Source organism: Pogoniulus pusillus, chromosome 31 (genome assembly GCF_015220805.1).
Source record: "Pogoniulus pusillus isolate bPogPus1 chromosome 31, bPogPus1.pri, whole genome shotgun sequence".
Classification (NCBI taxonomy): domain Eukaryota; kingdom Metazoa; phylum Chordata; class Aves; order Piciformes; family Lybiidae; genus Pogoniulus; species Pogoniulus pusillus.
In genome coordinates, this window is record NC_087294.1 from 545,627 (window position 1) to 560,494 (window position 14,868).

A 14,868-nucleotide genomic window follows, 5' to 3' on the forward strand; every position below is an offset into this window, starting at 1 on the left:
AACCTTTTGTTGAGCCTGTGAGAATCAAAGGTGTCTTGCTGGGCCCTCTCATGTATGATGAGAAGTTGAGGGTAGGTAAATGAATCATGCAGACCAGTCTGGCTGCACTGAATACTGCAACTTGCAGAGTCCTTAGGGAATTCTGCTGGGTGGAAAGAGACTGAAAAGTAGGATGCCTGGGTTTTTATTCTCAGGGATTTCTTGGTGCAGTGAACAGGGTTTCTTGGGAGAAAGTGGTGGGTAGGGAACTTCCCCCTACATACACTATTGAAATTTATGAGACCAGCTCAGACACCTTGAACGTAAGATGAAGCTATATTTGTAGCACAGCAACATTTACAAGCATATATATACAATATATTTACAAGTATTTGTGTTTATATACTAATCAGAAATAACACAGAAATCCAAACACCCCCTCCTGGACAAAGAAGATTTCCCAGAAGGGGCTCAAAGCTACCCTCTCTTTCTCTGTCTACTTTCCCAGACAGGCAAAGAAAAACAACCAGCAAAGCTTATGTTAGTTGTTCGTGGAGAAATTAGAGCAGAGTGAAGAGAAAGTGCATAGAAGCAGCATCACAGACCAGAGTGGGACAAATTATTTACATTTTGACTTTTTATCCCTCTCAGCAAACCAATGAATAATAATAGACTTCATCATTATTTTCTTTTCACAACCAGTGATCTAATTTCTCTCATTAAAATATTGTAATTAGCCTCAAACCAGCACAGAGAATCACTGAAGTGCTATAGAGTATTTATAGAAGTCTGGCTGTTGATTTTCTTCCTCCTTTGCAGTTGCCTTCAGATTATTGGAGCCTTTAGATATTCATCTGAGTAATTGCAGTTCCAGGAAAACCAAGGGTCACAGGGCTTAGCAAAAGGGAGAGAAAGCATTAGAATGAACAAATCCATTTGAGGAAGACAAGACAGTGTAGGCTGTTAAAGCCAAGTAGATTTATTGAAGTCTTGTCTGCAAAGATATGTCTGCTTACTGCTGCAAACACTGTGTGCTTGTATTAGTACACTGGTGGAAATAGTATGGACAGTAAGTTATTGATGAGGTTTGAGTATCACCATGCCGTGTTTAGCATCTGATGGCTGCTGAACATGGTGTTATAAACATGGAGGGAAAATGACTGAAAACAAATGCCTAAATTAAGTAACCCACATACTACTTGGTCTTAGAAGAGTTGTTCAGAGCTATTGGAAGACAAAATACTATTTAAGAATTGGAATGGGCTGCCCAGGGAGGTGGTGGAGTCACCATCCCTGAGGTGTTCAAGAGGAGACTGGATGAGGCACTTAGTGCCATGGTCTGGTTGATTGGATAGGGCTGGGTGCTAGGTTGGACTGGATGATCTTGGAGATCTCTTCCAACCTGGTTGATTCTATAGTTCTAAGAGTCTCAGCTCAGGGAATCTCCTAAAGGTGTACTAAACCCTATTGATTTCACAGGAACTTGAGTTAAACCATTACTTTTCTGAATATGAAAGTTCTTTCCTAATATAGTATAGATGGTGATGATTTGGCCTCCTCCACCTCCTGGAAAAATTATTAGTTGGGAAAGGAAGTGTTTATAATTAGAGCTATGAAGGTGATCATTATAGGGTAAGGCTTGCTCTTTGACTAGGATGTATGCACATTATTGCATTTCCTTGGGCATGAACATTAGTTCTTAACATAACTTCAGTAAGGTTCAATACAGTTAGTGAAGGCAGCAAAGATATGAATGGTTACACTGTGAAGCAGTAGGTCTTCTGTGAGGGTGATATGAGTGGGAAAAGGATTGGAACTAATTTCATTTGCCTATCAGCAGGGGAAATGCTGTGCCTTGGATGAATCATTTGAGTGCAGTCTGGAGACAAGAGACATATTCATACTTTAAAGAAGAAAAACAAAAAGGAGAAACCCCCCAACACCTGCCCACATTTAACATGGGTCATAAACATATATGCAGACCTTGAAAGTAAGGAGGACGTCACTTAAACTGAGGACTCTCATGCGCAGTAGATTGATGAAGTTTGCTTGCAAAATCAGCACTCATTATCTCTTCATGAAAGGGACAAGATTAGAGTGTTTTAATGGAGGTTAGAGTCTCTGGTTTGAGACTGGTTGTTTTTCTGAAGTTCTGTCCTGGTTCAGTCATGGTCTAGACGTGTGAGAGTTGTGGCGGAAGCTTTTCAAGCTTCTGTGAATCTGCAACAATATCATGAAACATAAGTGTAAAATAAATGCTGTTCTGTTAAATGTAGGGACTTTTGTGTCCTGCTTTATTTTAAAAGCAGTTGATCTATCATTGTTAAAGGTTATAATGAGATGGACACTGGAGAGAGATAGTTGAGCTCTACAAAAAAAGTGTTTGTTATTTTAAATATTCTATAATTTCATTCAAAGTTTGAGCAGTAGGAATTAAACAGCTTATAACGTTGCTACAGAAAAGCATACATGCTCAGAGTAGCTTGATGGATCATTTGCTAATGACACTGGTGAGACTTCTGTGCTGTAATAGAATGTCTAAATTCAATATATTCTTTATAGAGCTTTTGCCAAAGTAATCTTCTCATTTTCTGCTGTCATAGTAAATTGCTTAAATAGAAGATACGTTTAGTGTCTTGAGCTAGACACTGACATTGTGGCAGGTTTACTGTGGAGATAGTGACCTTACTGAAATTTGCTATACAAATGTTCTTCATTGAAATCAAAAGCTGTAAGTTCTTACATCCTTAGCCATGCTGACATCAGCAAAGAATTTGATTAATCTCTTTCTTGTTTTTCTAGAATAACCCCTACACCTCTAGGAGAGGGGAAGAGCACAGTCACAATTGGTCTTGTTCAGGCACTTACTGCACACCTTAACATTAATTCCTTTGCTTGTCTGAGACAACCTTCCCAAGGACCTACTTTTGGAATTAAAGGTACATAATATTTTTAGACTCTATGACCTCTTTTGTGTTAAAAGGAAATAATGGTAGGGGGTCTTTTGCAGCTCCCCCCCCCTTTTTTTTTAACCTTAGCTTTTTTGGTTCCTTAGTTAATTCACCGACTCAGTGGATTTTATGCAACATATGCATTTTTTGGCAAGTATATCAGTAATAGATGAAAGTTTCCTCCACATGTCTTCCACGCAATGTTCATATCTATGACCATGTACTTAGCATATACTGATAATGCAGATAAAGCCCCAACATAATTAAAGGCATGGGCATGTGTTAGCCAAGAAGAGTTCTGTGCAAGTACATACACTTCCCATCATTCCTTACAGAATCAACCAGGTTGGAAGAGACCTCCAAGATCATCCAGTCAAACCTGTCCTCTGCTTGGACACTCTCTAATGATGTCTCTAAATGTTACTGTTTAATTCTTCTTTGAGAAAGAGTCTTAAATCTACTTATGTTGATAGGAAGTACCTATGTGTGATGGTTTGGGAGTTACCTGCTTCCCCCCCCACCTTATAAAATCACCCAGGCTAGACTCAAGCAGTTGGAAGTTAAGGAATGAAGCTATATTTACAGCTTAGCATAATATACAAGCAGATATTTACAATATATCACAAATACATATAACTATATGCAGAAATATACAAGTTAAAAGTAATACAGAAACACAACAGCCCTCCCAGAAATCAGAGTCCCCAGGAGGGGCTCCCAACCACCCTTCCTCGTTGATGGCGTGAAAATCAACTGTCAGCCTCCAGTCTCCGTTGGGTTTGCACACAGGCCAGATGGGACTGTTGAAAGGTGAATGAGCTTTCTCTTTTACAGCCTGACTCTCCAGTTGACAAATCAGCTGATGAATGGGCAACAAAGAGTCACGGTTAGTTCTGTACTGCCTGTGGTGCACAGTTTGAGTTGCAATTGGCACTTCCAGATCCTCTATGTCATGATGTCCCACAACTACAGATTCATCTCAAAGTTCAGGTCTAATGGACAATTTCAATTTCCCATCCTCAGTCTCTACAGATGCTATTCCAAAAGCCCATTTGTGACCCTTAGGATCTTTGAAACAACCTTGTCTCAAAAAGTCAATTCCCAGAATGCAAGGCGCATCAGGACCAGTTACAATAGTATGTGTCTTCCACTCTTTACCAGTTAAACTGATCTCAGCCTGTATCTTAGTTAACTCTTGAGATCCACCAGTGATTCCAAAAATAGATATGGACTCTGTCCCTTTGCAATTGGATGGCAACAAAGTACACTGAGCTCCTGTGTCAACTAAAGCCCTGTATTGCTGAACTTTTGAACTGCCAGGCCACCTAATGAATACATTCCAATAGATTCGGTTCTCTCCACTATCCCTTTCCTCCTCCTGGCTGGAGGCAGGGCACCCTTAATGCTGAACATGGCATGTGCACAGTGATTGGTGTTGTGAGAGAAACTGTAATTGTTGGAATAACTGCAGTTGCTCCAGGGAGCTAAAGTAACAGCTACCTTTCTGCCATTGTTACCTTTGTTTCTGCCATTCTGCAGTTCCCTGACTCTCTTCAAAAAAATCAAAGTAGGTTGACCATTCCACTTGTTCATGTTCTCACCAAATTGGTCACACAGAATTATCCACAGTAACCCACGTGATTGCTGATGTCTAGGTGAAATTTATCTCCTCCTGGGCTGGAATTGCCTTGCAGGAGGTGAATGTCTGTTCCTGATGGCAGAACCATTCACCCATTCAGGTGATGCAGGGATGGAATCCTTTGCTAAATTGGATATGGAGGTTTTAAGTTCCTCCTTCGGTTCTTTCATGATACCCTTGATCTCTCTACACAGAATTTTTATGGCAGGAACTAGGGCAGAATGTGACAAGCTGTCCTGTCAGTTGGTCAGTGAATTCACCAACAGTGAGAGGCCTTCCATTATCACTCCTTGATAGGAACTTGCTGGCCAAGATGTTAGCATAGGATGAAGGAGCAAGCTTAATAAGCTTCTTCATGAGACCTGTTCCAAGAGGAATGTCATCAGGCTCATGTGTGCCATGATCTCCATAGAGCACTTCCTTCACAGCAAACTCCTTCAGAAGCTTAATTCCCTGCTCAATGGTGTTCCACTTCTTGGCTGCCCATGGGGAATCATCTCGGAAATGATATCTCATAGCCACAGCCAACAAGAGGTGTGTCCACAAGCTAACCTTACCAAGAGGGCTTGCTAGGTATTTGTCCATTCCCCTCTCCTTTGTGACTGGCCCTAGCTGCATTGCAGACTTGTCTCCTACCTGTAGGGCACTGGCACCAATAGTACAGCATCTCACCAGCCAGCTTAGGATTGGCTCTCCCGATTGCCTTGCATACTCCTTTCTAACTTCCTTCACCTCTTTGAGGGGATCATTGGAATGCTGGATATAATCCTTCTCTTCCTCTGGTTTTCCTGGTTATCCTTGGCCTAGAAACAGAACTTTCCTAAGAGCACTCTTGAACTTCTCAGAGCCATCTTCCTTCTTGGCAGCCAATCTCACATAACTCATTTCATCACTGTATTGCAATCCAAAGATATTGGCTGAGTCTCTAAGCTTGTATTTCTCCTTCCTTTTGTGTACCAGTGGTTCCCTCTCCTAAATCCTCTCTTGAATCACTGTCTGTCAAATATTTCATCTTAGCCTCAGTTTTTGCAGGAGCAAGAAAGGCTGGAGCCAGAAAGGCTGTGGAAGTTCCTTCTAGCGGATCTGAATCATTGAGGGTCTGAATCTCTGAGATGTGTGAGCTTGAATTTGTTTTAGGGTCAGAAACTGCTGCTTGAGGATGTGAACTAGGTGAAGAGGCAGCAGAGACTTGAACAGCTGGGCCTGTTCTTTGGTTGCCTGCCATGTTATTGTCAACAACCGAGACTCTGGCAGTTGTCTCAGAGCCTGCGGGAGGAGGCGTAGTGGTGGGCATGGCAGCCCCCTCTCGCTCTCCCCCCAGACAGACTCTCTTCTGAGAAAGCTGTCTGTTAGCTCCTGTGGGACTCTGGCCAAGTCCTCCAGGCCTTAACTCTAACTCTGTTTGTGGGGAAACCTGCCTCTTTCATTTTCTTAAAGTAGCCACATCCAAATTTTTCATGCACAATGCTACTGTTAGTGCTAAACCCAGAATTATTAGGGCTATATTATACAGGATAAATATACCACTGTGTTACCTGTGTAGAGCACACTACACAGATTTGGTAGGTCAGTTTTAGGTAGAATTACCCTCACCAGAGAATATTTTTCAGCTGTTGTAATGTTTCCTGACATAGTAAAAACAGAGTTGGTAACAGTTTCAATAATATTAAATCCTCCCCAGATGATTAGATACTTTCTAAAATCTAAAAACATTCCTTGAATCTTTCTCCACGTTAAATCAGGAGGGAACCAAGCTTGGCAACAATCCAACAGTGCATATACCACAGATAAAAAAGTACTGCTGATTAACCAGATAAGCTTCATCTTAACTTCCAGACTTTATTAGCAATAGATCAAATTTAATTAGCCCCACTTGGACACACCAAAATAAAGATCTGATGGTTTGGGAGTTACCCACCCCCCTACTCTTTTGAAATCACCCAGACTAGACTCAGCCAGTTGGAAGTTAAGGAATGAAGCTATATTTACAGCTTAGCATAATATACAAGCAGATATTTACAATATATCACAAATACATACAACTACATATAGAAATATACAAGTTAACAGTGATACAGAAACACAACAGCCCTCCCAGAAATCAGAGTCCCCAGGAGAGGCTCCCAACCACCCTTCCGCCTTCTTTCCACCCCTCCACCTTATCCCATCATGTGCCTTACATGCAAGGTGAGGTTGGAGGATCAGCAAGGGGGGGTTAGGAAGCAGAAGGATAAGTTACACAGAAGAAGAGCCCAGGGAGAACAGCACAGGCACCAGCTGTGAGAGAGACATACACACTCTCTGACTGACCTGCTCTGTCTTATCTATGTTTTGTGTTCTTGTTTTTCTACATCTCAGCAAGCCTATGAGTGAAGTAGATATCGCCACTGTTTCCTTTTCACAGCCTATAATCTAAATTTTCTCATTAAAATATTCCAATTAGCCTCTATCTTGCACACCAAGCTAAGGATATGCAGTTATGCATAAGGTTCAGCTGCATCTGCATTGTATGTCTGGCTGAGTCTGAACCTCTTTCCGTACTTCTGAGTTGTCACTCCTAATTGTGAGCTGCTGTCTTTTTTGCCTAGAAACCCTTTAAGAGCCTGAGGGACAGGTAAGAGCCAGCCAGAGTTGAAGTCTCTCTTCAATGCTGATAGGAAGTAATGCAATCTTTCTTTTGCCATTTCTCAGCTGAGATTGGTGCCTAACTGGCCAAGCACTCCTCATCTGCTCTACCTTGCTTTGCTGAAGTTTAAATTAACAAGTTTGATTTCAGCTGGAAGGCTCCTGGTGCTTGGTGCTTCTCAGCCAAGACTGGTGCATGTGAGTGCTTTAAATCCTTCCACTCAACTTGTGTGTAGGCTATAGTGAATAATTTTGCCTGTTTCCTGAGAGGCAGTGGGGAAGGAGGACTTAAGAAAGGATGTGGAGGTTCCATTCAGAAGCAGTTCTTGCTTGTGACTGCCAGGTCTTTCCATCCAACAGCTGCATGTGCATGACCATGTCTTAAATCTGGGCAGGAGCATAGAGTAGCCCTTATTTAGGCTAAGTCTGGGTCAGCTGTCACATATAGGCTTTCATTTCAAATCAAGTATTCCTTTTTTATTGCCTGCTGAAAAAAATAGGAAAAGTTAAGAAAATCCTGTTACTTGGGTGCATAATTTGTCCACTAATGAAAATTAAAATGCTGTCATCAACACCACGTGTTTCACTTTGTGTGTTCAAGAGTGGTTGTGTTCCCAAAACTGGTGTGTTTGATGTGACTGTATGCTTTCCTGTGCAGGTGGAGCAGCTGGTGGTGGATACGCTCAGGTGATTCCCATGGAGGAGGTGAGACAGCTGGGGAGAAAGTTCTTGTTCCTTTGGAAGAGATGGGCAGACCAAGGTGGCTGCTGTAGAACTTGATTGATGGTGATGGTCTGGAAAACCAGGGTAGCCCTTGCCATCTCCATGTGCATGATGTGTTTTGTAGAGGGGCTGCCATGTAGCGGTGTAAAAATGTTGTGCAGAGGCTTTGCATGTTCGTAGCATCTCAGTTGTCCTTCAGATGCTTTCCAAGAAGAAAAAAAGCTATTCACAGTGAACATACAAGGCAAAAAGCCCTGCTGTTTTTCTTTTTCTTTCTATTTCAAAAGAGAATGAGAAGGCATTAATTTTCTGGTGGAGTAGAAAAAGGCAGGCATGCCTTTTCTTTCTCAAATGTGGCTATACTATTTGTTTTTAGCAGAAGTTACAGCATGGCAAAAAGGACTTCTTTTTAGCCAGGTTGATCCTTCTGTGGTAGTGTGAGACACGCCCAGAATACTGTGGAAGGGTGAATAACACAACTTTACTAGATTAGTGGAAGATGACTTGCCTCAGCAAAGCTCTCTCTTCAAGGGCTTCTGAAAATCATGTACTAGATTTGGGAGGAGCTGGCTGGACATGTACTTTCAAAATACCTCACTGTGAAAATAGTCACATTCTTGAGTAAAGTGACTCCCTTTGCCTAGCACAATGTTCATGATGTAAAGCTATGTGATCCGTGGGGCAAGGACAGAGATTAAATGTGTATTGTTGGTAGTGGTTCAGTTGGCTGCTCCAGTCTGAAATGGATGCCTGCCTTAGTCTCTCTCCCTTGTCCTCAGCAATCTTAGCTGTGCATCCAAGAGCTTCAGCGTGCTTTATCTGACAGCAGGGCTTTGTGCAGATTCTTTGAGCAATGGTGGAGGCTGTTCTCTCATGACTAGCACATGCTCCCAAAGCCAGCACACACAGTGTGTCCTGGGGGATTCAACAGAAAAAGGCACCTCTGCTCCAGGTCAGCTAGTAAATACTGACAGGAGCCTGATGTGGAACCATAGCCCTGGGGTTTTCATTCTTGGCTCATGTAGCAAAGAATAAAAATATCTGTGGTTGTGTTTGGCTAAACAAAGGGTAATTTACCACATGCTCAGGTGAAAACAAGTCCTTCCTATAGCTTGGTGTATTTCTGCCTGATAATATTTCATCTACACTGACAGGTGACTAATCAGAACCGCAACCTCAAGGAGATAGACTGCTGCTGCTCATCTGTCTGAGATTAATAAATTGAGTTAAATGGTTTCATATATGACTTTTTTTTTTTACTTTCTAGTTCAATCTTCATTTGACTGGAGATATTCATGCTATAACGGCTGCAAATAATTTACTGGCTGCTGCTATTGATGCTAGGATCTTGCATGAGAACACTCAATCTGATAAGGTGAGAATTATTTTCTGATGTCCACATGACTTTGCTTTTCTTTTCAAATTTTCAATAAGCTGCATTTCAAAGCAAAAGAAGTTGATTATCTTTTTATCTTTTCCCTGTGTGAACAGAAACTATTACTGAAGCAATTCTATATAATGCTGGGAAGTTTTGATTATAGAAAGTACTTTTGGGGTGACAAATAGCTATCACAAGATAATCTTTAAGATAAGGATCTTAGGTGCAGAACATTGTCAATTATTTCAGACTGTACTGAATAATAAACCATGTTTTCTATTTCTTACTATTTTAAAATAATTTGTGTACTCCTTTTGAAGTTAAAAATTACACTTCTGAAGTTTAATTGGGTAAAGTGTACCTTGTTGTGGGCAAACCCCTCCAGTGTATCTGTATTGGCTAGTGTTAAAACTGAGCAAGGTTGTTGTATCTCCTTTGCTTGGTATGACCTTACATAATTTGCAAATGATAGTTGTAATTTTAATAATGTGGACCTTGGTTAAAGTGCTAAAGGGTTCTTAATTTCAAAAATCATACCCTTTTTTTTTGTAAAACTTAGGAACACAATAATTTGATTTAGACTGTTTAGTCATGAAATCACTCAAAAGACTACCACATTCTCTGAACTGGTTTTTAAACTGCTAACTAGAAGTCCACAGCTGACATGGTTGTGGAATTCTTACTGAAATTAGTCTGGTTAAAAAATGCAAATATTAGCTCTTTATATAACTGGTTCCTAGTTGTGCCTTTTTATTTCCTTAATTTCTTGTGTGTTTTTTCCCTAGACTTTGTATAATAGACTTGTTCCAGTTGTTAATGGCAAGAGAGGATTTTCTCCTATTCAGCTTGCCCGTCTGAAAGTAAGTTATTAATGTGGTCCCTCCTTAATTATGATTTTGCTTCATAAAAGATGCTCTATTACACAATTTTTAGAAAATTATTTAGTCTACAGGACTTTTTTGTAAACCTCCCTCGTGACTTTATCACACATTCATAGATTGTATTGGGTTGGAAGGGACTGTCAGAGGTCTTCTTCCTGTCCAAATCCCCCATAGTGAGCAGGGACACCTCCAACTAGATCAGGCTGCCCAAGGTCATGTCAGTCTGATCTTGAATGTCTACAGGAATGGAGCCTTAACCATGTTCCCTAGGCAGCCTTTTTCAGAATTTTACCTCTCCTTGTAGGGAACTTCTTGCTTATGTCCAATCTACCATACTCCAGTTTAAAACCATTGCCTCTTGTTCTGTTGCTACAAGCCCTTCTAAACAGTATTTCCCCACTCTTCTTATAGGTCCCCTTCAGATACTGAGATGCAGTTATAAGGTCTCCCCAGAGCGTTCTCTTCTCCAGGCTGAATGACCCTAATTCTGTCAACCTGTCTTCATAGGAGAGGTGCTCCAGCCCTCTGGTTATTTTTGTGGCCCTCCTCTGGACCTTCTCCAGCAGATCTGTATCTTTCTTTTGTTGGGAGCTCCAGAGCTGGACACACTGCTCCAGATGAGGTCTCACCAGAGCAAAGTGGCAGAATCATCTTTCTTGATCTGCTGGCCACACTTGTTTTAATGCAGCCCAGGATACAATTGGCCTTCTGGACTGTAAATATAAGTTGTTGACTCATGTCCAGCTTCTCATCAACCAGTACCCCCAAGTCCTTTCCTGCAAGACTGCTGTCAATTTCATCAGCCTCCAGACTGTGTTGATGTCAAGGATTGCCCCTGACCGAGGTGCAGGACCTTGCACTTCGCCTTACTGCACCTCATGAGATTCTCTTCAGCCCACCTCTCCAGCCTGTCCAAATGCCTCTGGTGGCATCCTACCCTTCAGTCGTACCAGCCACACCGCTTAGCCTGATACTGTCTTCTCTTGGTTCTAATTTAAATTTCCAGAGACTCAGATAAATTTGATAGAACCAATAACAATTTATAGAGTGCCCTTCCCTCTTCCCCTTCTTTTCCAAAAGACAGGGATTAGATGGAGGGAGAGAAAAGGTAAGCACAGCCAAATAAATGAATCTCACTCGATTTGGAAGAGCAAGAAAAAAAAAGAAAAGTTTAACAATAGCTTTAAAAGGTATCCGAGGTAGGGAAGTTACAAAAGGTTGGGGAAGGGAAAATAGCAAATACAGAATGGTATAAATGCAACCCAGTGGGTGATGGCCATGTGGTGGAACAAAGAGAAACCAGGAACAAAAGCAAACCAGGATGGTAATGGTGGTAAAACCGAGGCAGGGAGCGCCGAGAGAGCGAGGAAACAGAAAGTCCCCCTGCTTTTATGGGACAGGAAGGGGCAGTGGGCTAACCATCACCTGGTGGTGTTCAGACCCACCCCTGGGGAGGGGTCAAGACCACCTAGGGTCAGGTTCAGGGTTACTTCCCCTAGAGTGTTAACCCTACACACATCTGTAAACCTGCTGAGGGTGCGCTCAATCTCATCGTCTGTATCACCAGTGAAGATATTGAACAGCACTGGTCGCAGTCCAGTGGCCAAGTCCCATTGGAAAGCTCAGCTCACATTCTCTGAGTTTGTGAGGCATTCTGGTTTTGAGTGTTTATTATAGCATATACTTCTGAGGTTTTGTCGGTGTCAGTCTGTGACACTGCTCTTCCTTTGATGAGTGGGTTAGTGTTGCATTGCATCTTATTTCCTGAATGCTTCCAGAGGAGCTTTTCATGCAATTCATGTATGAATAATGTAGCCATATTTGAGGCTGCCATTCTAATTAATTAGAGAGCAACACATTGCTCCAGCACAGGAAAAGGAGAGAATGAACCCTTTGAATACAACCCTGAAAGACAGCTTCAAACCTCTTCATTCAGTTGTCCTACGTATATAAAATTGGATTAAAATTGGCCAACAGATTAGAAAAATATTAATACGGGACAGGCAGTTGAGGACATAAATCTGCCTTCATTAAAACTGGGGCGAAAAATCTTAGGTTACCAAGCATCAAAACCTGCAAGCTGTTCTCAGCGCAGTGGGGAATGCCTCTGTGCCTGCATCTGGAATTGAAAGCATCCCTCACAGTTTGAGATGACAGTCCTCAGAAAGGGATTGTGAAAGCAGTTATAATACTTTCAGAAGGATAACCTCAGCTTTCCAGAAATTACTGTTGATTTAAACAGGGAAGAAACTAGAGTAGCCCTTTGAAATGGGATATTTTTAGACTTTAGATTTGTTTTATTCTTAGCCCTGGTTAACTCACTGAGGAATGCTTTCAAATGCCAGAGAAAATTAAGATTTCTTTTTTTTAAGGCTACAGTTCTTAGACACAGTTTTCTGATCTTTATATATATTCACATGAAAAAAACAAAAAAAAGGTTTGTTCTTGCTGAAATAGTAAATTTGTAGAAGCCAGGAGATACTGACTCAGCCATGACAAGTGACTGTGTTTATGGATGGTGCTCTCTTAAAGCAGAATTTTTTGTTTCATTCAAAGATGATTCACACAACACATGTCTCTCTCAAACTACAGGGAGCAATTCATTGTCTTTTTTATTGGTAAGTGGCAATGCTGAATTTTCTCTTTGGTTGAGAATAAGACTTTCTCCTGTGCAAGAAAGAGATGGTTAATTTAATGGCCTCTGGGTATTTCTCTGTCTTTGCTTCATTCACCATCCACATTTGCCCCTGTTTCAGTTACAGGTGATTTCCTACAGGTAGTTTTTTTAAAAATAGTTTGAGCCCTGACAAGTTGTTTTGGATTGTGTTTTTTTTCATATTTGCTGAAGCTATACCTTCTGAACCAAAAAAGCCACTTCATGTCATTTCTCTAACTTGTTTTTGCATAGAGGCTGGGAATAAACAAGACTAATTCTGAGACTTTAACAGAGGAGGAGATCAGCAAATTTGCACGCCTTGACATTGACCCATCTACCATAACATGGCAAAGAGGTATGTAAGCAGAAAGCCTAAGTTCAGCTTGGATTTAATCATAATTTCCCAATTCACTTAATTTTAAGAGCTGTTTCTACTCTGTGACTGTAAGAACAGCCCAGTCTCAAGTGGGGAATAGGACTGCAGAAGAACTCTGGGTGCAGTATGTTGTTCTAAAACTTGGCTAAATATCTGCAGTAACTCCAGAGACTTTGCTAATATTCAGAGGGATAGAATGGTTTGAGTTAGAAGGGTCCTTAAAGGCCATCTACTTCCAACCCCTCTGCCATAGGTGGGAACATCTCTTACTAGACTAGCTTGCTCAAGGCTCCGTCCACCCTGGCCTTGAACACTCACAGCCTCTGTAGGTTCTCTGGGCAATCACTCTTGTAGGGAAGAATTCTTGCTAATGTCTAATCTAAATCTAGCTTCTTCCAGCCTGAAACCATTGGCTCTTGTCCTGTCACTACACACCCTTAGAAAAAGTCCCTTGTCAGCTATCAAATATTGGAAGGCAGCTATAAGGTTTCCTCAGAGCCTTCTCCAGGTTGAACAACCCCAACCCTCTCAACCTGTCTTCATAGGAGAAGTGCTCCAGCCCTCTGTGGGCTTCCTGTGGACCAACTTTTAACAGTTCTGTGAAGCTTGCTTCTTCGGTGGAGGTTCCATGACAGGTTGCTCTCACACTTTAAGTACGTCTCTCTTGTGTTAGGTAGTATGTCTTAAAAGTTAGGAAAATAGCTTTCTGAGCCTTTTACAAATTAGAGTGATGATTTCTATAGCTGTGTCTATTATGGTTTTAGATTATTTGTGCTTACTCCTCTCAGTTTTCTTCCCTCATCCTCCCTAATTCAGCAGCCACATTAGCTCAAAGACTGAACAGACTACAGGAGTTATGCATTTTTTTAAGTGTCTGGAGTCGTTTGCTTTGTTAGGTTGAAGAGGTGAAAGATGTGATACAATTTCAGTTATGTATTCCAAGTAAACCCATATCCACTCTCACACCCCTAGACAACTCCCCTCTGCATCTTCCAGTTTTTCTGCTGAGTTAAATTTCAGTGTTTACTTCAGCTTCTGTATTTTTCTTTTTTTTGAGCAAGTGAACTCCACATAAAGGTTTTGGTTCAATTCACCGTTGTGATGTGCAATCTACTGTGGTGATAGAAGTGAGGAGTCCTGGCCATGGTTTCCTGTGGCCATCGTGTGCATGTCATCTCAGACTTGGGATATTCTTCTCAAAACAATACTGAGGAATGTGTCCTGAGATGGGTTTTTATGAGTCAGTGTGTATGCAAGCCTATGCTAGGGTGAGGGTACCATATAAATATTTAGTGTTAGGAGACTCATCGTTTTCATCAGCAAAAGCAGGAGGCAACATTACTGAACAGATGTTTGCCACAAGAGAGTTATTTAATTCATTTCAAACAATGTTAGTGAACTTTCTATTGCACTGTAATGGTTTAGCACAAGGGCTAACCTGCCTTCTCCCCCAGCATGAAAATGAGGGGAAGAGTAACACACAAAACTCAGGTTGAGATAAAAGGATGAGAGTTTGCTATAACATGAGGTATCATGAGCACAATGCACCATTACCTTATGCTGCCATTTAAGGTTTCAGGGCACAAACCCCACAGGACAGAATTTAGATTATCCCCCTTTCCCCTCTAGGGGAAAAGAGGAAGTAAGAGGTAAACAAAAG

The 14,868-nt window shown here is 41.4% G+C and overlaps 1 protein-coding gene across 6 annotated transcripts in view; it reads left to right on the forward strand.

The window, feature by feature from the left end:
• The window catches only part of MTHFD1L (methylenetetrahydrofolate dehydrogenase (NADP+ dependent) 1 like), a 214,957-nt gene that overhangs the window by 35,778 nt on the left and 164,311 nt on the right, over positions 1-14,868 (forward strand). For 5 of the 6 annotated variants that reach the window (XR_010307993.1, XM_064169397.1, XM_064169396.1 and 2 more), the window contains 5 exons: positions 2,782-2,918; positions 7,853-7,899; positions 9,185-9,292; positions 10,081-10,155; positions 13,085-13,187. Coding sequence is in view for 5 of the 6 variants with exons in the window: in XM_064169397.1 (XP_064025467.1) it covers positions 2,782-2,918; positions 7,853-7,899; positions 9,185-9,292; positions 10,081-10,155; positions 13,085-13,187 (470 nt within the window). In the remaining variant the exon portion in view is untranslated. Of the gene's footprint in view, positions 1-2,781; positions 2,919-7,273; positions 7,393-7,852; positions 7,900-9,184; positions 9,293-10,080; positions 10,156-13,084; positions 13,188-14,868 lie in introns of those variants that run through there. The other variant, XM_064169398.1, reaches the window with a different exon arrangement.